Source organism: Dermacentor silvarum, chromosome 4 (genome assembly GCF_013339745.2).
Source record: "Dermacentor silvarum isolate Dsil-2018 chromosome 4, BIME_Dsil_1.4, whole genome shotgun sequence".
In the NCBI taxonomy this organism is placed as follows: domain Eukaryota; kingdom Metazoa; phylum Arthropoda; class Arachnida; order Ixodida; family Ixodidae; genus Dermacentor; species Dermacentor silvarum.
In genome coordinates, this window is record NC_051157.2 from 106,961,659 (window position 1) to 106,969,066 (window position 7,408).

The following is a 7,408-nucleotide window of genomic DNA, read 5'->3' on the forward strand; positions in this document are numbered from 1 at the left end:
AAACATATTTCTGGCTAAGCCACTGGCTGCATGATGGAAGGCTGGTTGGCCTCCTCTCGCACACACTTTGCTACGCTATTGTCGACGTCATGCTGCAGGAACTTTCCAGGAGCCAGAGCAAATGTTGCAATCGTAGCAGCGTCTGCGCATGCTGCGAAGCGAACAGATCGTAATATCGGCAAGGAAAATGCAGTGGTCTTGCGCGTGAAACTTGACCGATCCTGCTGCGTCACGTACAGGGCTAACCACCATAACAGGGCGACAACGACGCCCCATGCGCCTGGGCTGTTTTTTTTTTTTTTTAACTTTTCTTTCGATGCCTATTGAATTGGGTGCTAAGGCGCGGGAAAGACGAGGGCAGAAGAAACGTAAAACATACGCGACGAGCCGTTATCTTGGCATGTCGAACCCCCGTGAACTCGTGGCTCGACGCATCGCGTGCATTTGTGTTCGCGTGTGTCCTGCGAAATGAGAACCGCGAGGCCACGCGCCTTCCCAAAAAGAGCCAGTTCGCGATAGAGGACGAAGAGAAAGCCAGAAAACCAGCCACGAAAACCTTGCATTAATACCCTCCGGTGCATTATTAGTTCCTGCAAAAAAAAAAAAAAATTGTTTAAGCCCAACGCTTTTGCAGCGTGGTTTCGCGCCGGTCATTCTCTCTGATTTGAAAACGGGGGCCAGCATGTTCCTCCCGAATATCGGGACCACCAAAGAAAACTCTGACACAAGTTTTTCGGCCTCCTGCGGTTCGAGGGGAAGGAGCAAATCGTAGAAGAGAAAGACGAGGAAACGCCCATTTGCAGCAGACAAAACGTCATGCACCGGCCTTCCGGAGTGGTACACTTCCCGAGTACGCTATAAAACGAGCCACTGCGCAGCAAACGGCAGCTACTGAACAGTCACAGATCCACTGCAGTCGCGCTCGCTGCAACGCGCTTCGCCGCTTGTGCCTCGAGGATGGCGTCGTCGGGTCGTTATGCTGCCGCTGGACTCTGCAGGGAGGACGACGGCCACATGAGCGCTTACAACGGCTACGCCATGCTGCTGGGGGCCGATTGCAAGCTGTCGTCGAGCAGCAGCAGCGACGACACCGGCAGCAGCAGCGGGGACGACGACGGCAGCAGTAGCAGCGACAGCAGCAGCGGTTCTAGCAGTGACAGCGGAAGCAGCGACCCGGTCGGAGCAGCGTCCCAGTCGGAGGACATCGACATCGAAGACGTGCCCACCGCCTCCAGCATAAAGCCCCTGGACTCCAGCGTCGCAGCCGGCGCCGCCGCCATAGCCAGAGAGCCGCAGATGGGCATCTATATTCAGCCGAACGTCGTGCGCCCGGCGGACCTTCCCAGTGACCACCCGGATGAAGCTCACGACTGGAGCGATTGGCCCAAGTTCCCTCTAAATAAGAATGCGGATCAGCAGCGTCCGATCGTGCCGAGTCTGCCGGCCAAGGTTCCCCACGTCGCACTCGTCAACAAGCACGAGTTCCTGCTGCCCAAGATGGAACTGCTGATCCACACACAGGGCAGGCGAGTGGTTTGTATGAGCTCCCCTCCCTGTTGGCTGCTCGATCGGGACGGATGTTGGCGCGGCCTTTAAATTTGTGGATCGTATGCATGCACCTTTTTTTCGTTCGGAAGTACTGAGCATCGTCGCGCATTTTGGGGGTTCTATTATGGCAATTGTACGAACAGCCGACGTCGCTTTCCCGCCGTCGTTCACGGAGGCGATCTTGTAACGGTTCGCTTTCAGACACTTTGCAATACCGCATCCTAGGACAGCGTTCTGGCTTCCGTTGTTGGCATGAGCGTTCCGAGCACGCATTGGCGTTCTTTCTGCATGAGGAGCTGCATGTATTCAAATACCACACCGTGGTGAATCTGCTGGCCTGAACAAAGCAGACAGCGTACACGTCTAGCTAGGCATTTATCACGCGGACGATAATCGCTGTTTCATTTCGCGAAGACATCTCTGCCGTTTAAACCGATTCAGCAGTGGCTCGAGCTGCTTAAACCGCCAACGGGGTTCGTGGCTTCAGGTAGCCCAAAATTGAGCTACGAGGAACACGCAGCTATGCATGGTCCAGATTTATTGCTGTTAGTTCATGTCTTTCTCAGTTTGACCACGCGCATTCTTCGTGGTTTAGCTGCTCGCTTTGGCATGCGCGTGCGCATATATGTCTATCCCGTTACAACGGTGTTCGTCAAAAACAATCGTGCCTCCACGATCTCTTTCGCATTCAGGATCATGCAGCCAGCGCCTTCGTTTCGCCTTACCAACTTGGTGGACGACTTGCAGTACACGGCCTGGCTCAGCTTCACCGATGCCACTGGGGGTGAATGCGGTCAGTGCGCGCGAGACGCTACAGGCATCGGCCTTATCGCCACCTCCCGAATCCGGGCGTCCTTCTTTACGTTTCTCTGTTTATGCTAAACTAAGGTTGAGCGCTAAGGCGTGTCCTTGGACTTGTCTCGTGCAGTTGGTCAGTACTCCCACCCGGATTCACCGCATCCCGGTTCATCTTGGAACGGCCGGGTGCTGACGTTTTCTCGGCTGAAGCTCTTCTCCAATGACTGCTTCACCACGAAACCACCTCCGGTAAGAGTTCGTTCGCCACTTGTCCATTTTATCCAAGCCTGCTAATTAGGTTACCGTTCGTAAGTTCCACTATACTTCGCAGGTTTGAACGAGCGCACACTTTGCACTAAAATGCAAGACAGTACGGTTGTCAAGTACGCAGTGTGCGGCCGTTCAAAGCTGGCCCAGCGTCATTTAGGGAAGCCATCAACAAGACATGACGGCGCAGGTGGTACAAGTTGCTACCGTGCTGTCCTATCTCGTCTTTTGGTGCGTGCCGGCGATGGCTTCCCCGAGTCGACTTCTTCCGAGCCTAGCAAGCAAGCAACACGTGGTCTTATTGTACTCGTCGCTACCTTGTTCCTTTCTGGTCATTGTGGTTTTAAAAATGACATTATGCCCCAAAGAGACCGAAACACTAATTTAGGTCACTTTTTGCTGTCATACCGCATGAATCAACGGAAGGCTTGACGTGACGTGACAAATACGTTAAATTGTGTGTGGGTGGCCAAAACTGAACCACTCTCAGCCAAGATTGTGACCCCCAAAAACCTTATTTTATAGTTTACCTTCCGCAGGATAGGTAGTACACGGTTCGTCAGGCCACTTCTGTATTGACCTTATTCGCGAAGTGCTTGACGCCGTTCATGCTGCTGTGCACTGCGGTTGCTATCAGGTCCCTCAATGAAGTTCAACCTTGTGGTAATGGAGGTATTATCACAGGTGGGCAGTCCACCCCGTGCAAGTTGGCAGCGGGCTGGATCCTCATTTTGTAAATATGTATAATATATGAATAAAGAAAAAGTAAGCATGCATTTCACTAGGCCATATTTCTAAGATGTCATATGAGTGAGCAACAAATGAATCGGCTGTATTCTATTGACTAACCCATTATTTAAAACATTCTCCAATCCAAACTAAAAGCTCACCAGAAACTGCTTTCCTTTGCGTGTGTTGCAGATCACTCTGAAGTGTAACAACAGTTACCGCATCCAAGTGAACGTTGGCATCGTGGACAACAGCGGACACATCCTGAGCACATCGGTCGTCCGGCAATTTGTCGGTGCTTACTTTGTTGCCGTCACCCAGTTCAAAAAATCTAGGTGGGTGTTGTGCTTTGCTTGGCAGCTGTTTTCTTTCCTTTCCAAATCGGTGCACTTAAGATTTCACTGCCCTCTTCTTTCTCTCTTTTCCTTCTACAGCTGATGAAACCGCGGTCAGAGCTGTAATTTCATTTTTGTTTTTTTGCTTCTAGTCTCTCGCGTCCAAGCAACAAGGGGTTCAAGACCAAAGCGCGATAAGTTAATGTTATATATTGCACTATTTTCACAACGTTGTGACTTTCATTGTTTGTGTAATAACAGTAATAAAAACATGTTTATGGTTACCATTAGGTCTCCTTTTTTTCTTTGTTTAATGACATTTTAAAGTACAGCGAAGACAAAAAAAGACCGCATATCCACGAAGTGAATGATATGATGAGTGGGCGAAGCACCGGGGGATCATTCGGTTAACCGTGAATCCCCAAACGCCGGCAAGCGGACCCAGAGGCGGCGAGAGCGCGGGAAGCGGCGGCAAAACGCCGGAAGCGTTCTCTACCTGAGGTTGGTGGTGCCGATGCTCGGTTCAAGCGCGATCTTCGCGAGCCCTCAGCTCCGGGTCTGCTTGCCGGCGTTGCCGTACTGCTGCAGCTTTGCGAGCCCTCACCTCCGGGTCCGCATGCCGGCATCGCCGTGCTGCAGCAGCTTTGCGAGCCCTCGACTCCGCTTGCAGTTCAGCCGCCACTCTAGCTTTTTCATCCATAGCGGGCGCGCCGTTATCAGAAGCGACCGTTATAATCCATGGCTTATGAGAGAAAGAGAGCGCGCGTCGGGAACGAACGCCCTTGTGCACCGCAGCGCCCCTAGCGGACTTCATGCAAACCAGAGCTACGGACGACGACGACGAGGGAGGACAAGGCTCGGTCCTAAGGTGCTTCGCCCCTAAAACAATGCAATGGTGGTGTGGCTACTGAGGAATACAAAAATAGACCTGCTGCCCACATGGTAATGCCGCAGGCCAGTTGCCGGCCTGAAAAGAAAGGGGAAAAAATAATTAAAGCGCTCTCTGCAGATAAATCGGGACAGCCTATAGTTCCCATGCGTACTTCGCAGAAAGTTTATTTTGCGCAGAACACTGTAAGCTGAAGATGCAGTTGCTACGAGAATTTCAAAGGTAAAATTACCAACACGCACGTCATGGAGGCCATTCAACAGGTACACATTGACAGCCCCCTCTGGCAATGCATAGTCAACATGTAGACAATCACATGTTGATGGACCTGCAGCTGATGGACCACCATCAGCTGCAGGCAGGGCAGCTGAGCCAGCACGGGAATGATGGGTAATACATGGATTTGCCTAAACTTCTACCTTGTGACTTTAAATGGCTTCGTGACTTTGCAAACTGATCATTTTAAAGAAAGTACTGCATCATAAATAATTCAGTACAAGTTATTAAAGCTGTGCGACCTCTAGCACAGAATCCCGATATTGAAACGATTACTAGGACCAAGCCTCCAAATGGACCACGGGATAACCTGGTGTCCCGCGCACACCGGAGTGGAAGGCAACGATCGGGCGGATCGTCTGGCTCGAGGTATAACAGGCCGAGCCGCGTTACATACCGCTCGAACGGACGCCTCTCCGACACCCGGCAGCACACCGAGAGACATACTTGAGGCACAACGACTAGGAAGACGAACCAAAGCTCCACCTCACCCCAAGCTAAACAGGCGACAGGCGAGGGACTGGCGCCGAATACAGACAAACACCTACCCACATTTACATAGACAGCACAAAATATTTCCTAACAAACACAGCGACAGATATCCATGGTGCGACTCCACCCCGACACTAGAACACATCACTTACCAATGCACGCAGCGTCCGGCAGAGCAGACGCCGTCTCGCCGCTACTTGACGATACACTTAGCAATTGTTCGTGGCAGGCGTGACTCTCCGAACTGGACTTGGGAAGCCAATTGGCGACCCTTGACCAGGCCCGGCGCGCCGCAATAGCCAGTGGGGCCCTGGAAGAGGGCTCCACCCACAGTGACCAAGCACGATCTTAATTTAAATAAAGTTGTTTCTCTCTCTCTCTCTCTCTCTCTCTCTCTCTACGCCACGGACGAACGCCTCGTCACGCGACATAAAATTCCCTCGGGAATTTATCGCGGGCAAGCCAGTGCCTTGAGACGCTTGGCGCGTTTCGGTTTGGCCACTTCGATCGACAAGCTGAACCGTTGCAATTAGCGATTGTGCGTGTTCGCAGCGTCTTCTGCTCTTGGAAAAGTATAGTATGCTCGGAAATTTACAGCAATGAAGGCATATAAAGCGTAATAAGCAAAGACACAAGATCATATGAATCCACAAGCACGAAGATCACACGAATCCATGTACTTCTCATCATTCCCATGGGGACTGAACGATTGCAGCAGTAGCGCACCCAGGATCTCTGCCAGGGGGTGGGGTTGTTGTTGTTGCCTATCCCGCATGTGGCTCCTACCCACGGTGGGGGATTGACCAAGAAATGCGTGGATTATTCCAAATTAATATGGAGGATAAATTTCCGAATATCTATGGAATTAGCACTGAATAGCGTAGAATTATATGTTAAAGTAAACCAGGAAAGTCATATCGACTGAGTAATAATTACTTTAAAAGCACAAAAAAAGACAGAATTTAGCAGGGTATTCGTTTGGATTCTGTAAGAAAAGCATCCCTGTGGCTGAATCCCAAAGTGGACGCCCCGAACGAAAGAATATTAGATTCTGTTAAGTCCAGGCTAAGCCTTCGAAAAGGTATTTCCAACAATCGTTTTCTTGCCGCAGTAAAGCGGTGACAAGATAGAAGAAAGTGATGTATCGTCTCTTCCTCATTACAAAACGAGCAGAGGGGGGAGGGAACCAAACCCGACCTGTGTGAGTAGAAATTTAGGGAGGGAATACGGCAGCGTAATTTGGTGAGAGAGACTTCAAGCATCTTTGTGTTACAGGATTCGCTACGCGAGGGAAATGTCAGGTGCTTATAATCTGGAGAAACAGTTAGAGCTGGGTTTGATAAGGCTTTTCTAATTGATCGCATCCGAAATCTAGCCGCCGTGATGTGTGCTGTCACTGGTAGAATAGGAAGAACAGGGCCGGAAAGTGATGCCTTTGCCAGTGAATCGACAGTTTCATTAAAAAACAAATCTTTATGACCAGGTAACCAAATCAAATGAACACATTGCACATGGGCAGGAACTAGCAAGTGAAAGAGTAAAGGGGTAAATCATTACTGGAGGTAAGGGAAGAGCCTACAGAAACGGAGTCAGTAAAAATAGCAGCTATTGTAGTCGTTTGGTCTAATTTACGTAAAGCTAGGATTACTGCTAAGAACTCGGCCAGAAAAATACATGTGTTTGTGTGTGTGTTTAGGCGGGTAGGGGGGGGGGGGGGGGGGGCAAGCACTTCGCATCTTATGCAATTTGCTTGCTTTAGCCAGTGGAATCCAACAGCAAATAAAATTCCTAATAATTCTAATAATGACACCAAGGATGATGACGATGTTTATTTCTTAAGCGTTTTACTCAAAATAATTTAAGAGTGAATGAATAAATGCAAGACAGTGACAGAGTGTTTTTGTTAATCGGGAAAATAAGACCTCAAGGCAACTCCTGAATTGTAATGACAATGTGAACAGAGCGCTGAAGGTACACGTTGGACTGGTGGGGTTGGACGTGTGGGGAGGGGGGGGGGGGGGGGTTACCACACCCGAAACCTCCCCCCCCCCCCCCCCCCACGTCGGTGCGCCAC

General features: G+C 50.5%; 1 protein-coding gene across 3 annotated transcripts; it reads left to right on the plus strand.

The window, feature by feature from the left end:
- The first annotated feature begins 314 nt into the window (after positions 1-314).
- On the plus strand, positions 315-3,958 carry LOC119450476 (T-box protein 1). Of its 3 annotated transcripts, none has more exons than XR_007466442.1 (5): positions 315-1,526; positions 2,241-2,341; positions 2,477-2,595; positions 2,678-2,916; positions 3,535-3,626. XR_007466442.1 is itself a non-coding variant. In XM_037713933.2 (5 exons), the coding sequence occupies exons 1-5, from the start codon at positions 958-960 to the stop codon at positions 3,873-3,875; spliced, it is 978 nt and encodes a 325-aa protein (XP_037569861.1). In that variant the 5' UTR covers positions 317-957; the 3' UTR covers positions 3,876-3,958. The 3 variants fall into 3 exon arrangements, 2 of the variants coding, with proteins under 2 accessions (XP_037569861.1, XP_037569862.1); XM_037713933.2 differs by lacking the exon at positions 2,678-2,916 and adding an exon at positions 3,830-3,958 and having other exon boundaries at positions 317-1,526; positions 3,535-3,677; XM_037713934.2 differs by lacking the exon at positions 2,678-2,916 and adding an exon at positions 3,777-3,902 and having other exon boundaries at positions 318-1,526; positions 3,535-3,677.
- The last annotated feature ends 3,450 nt before the right edge of the window (positions 3,959-7,408 follow it).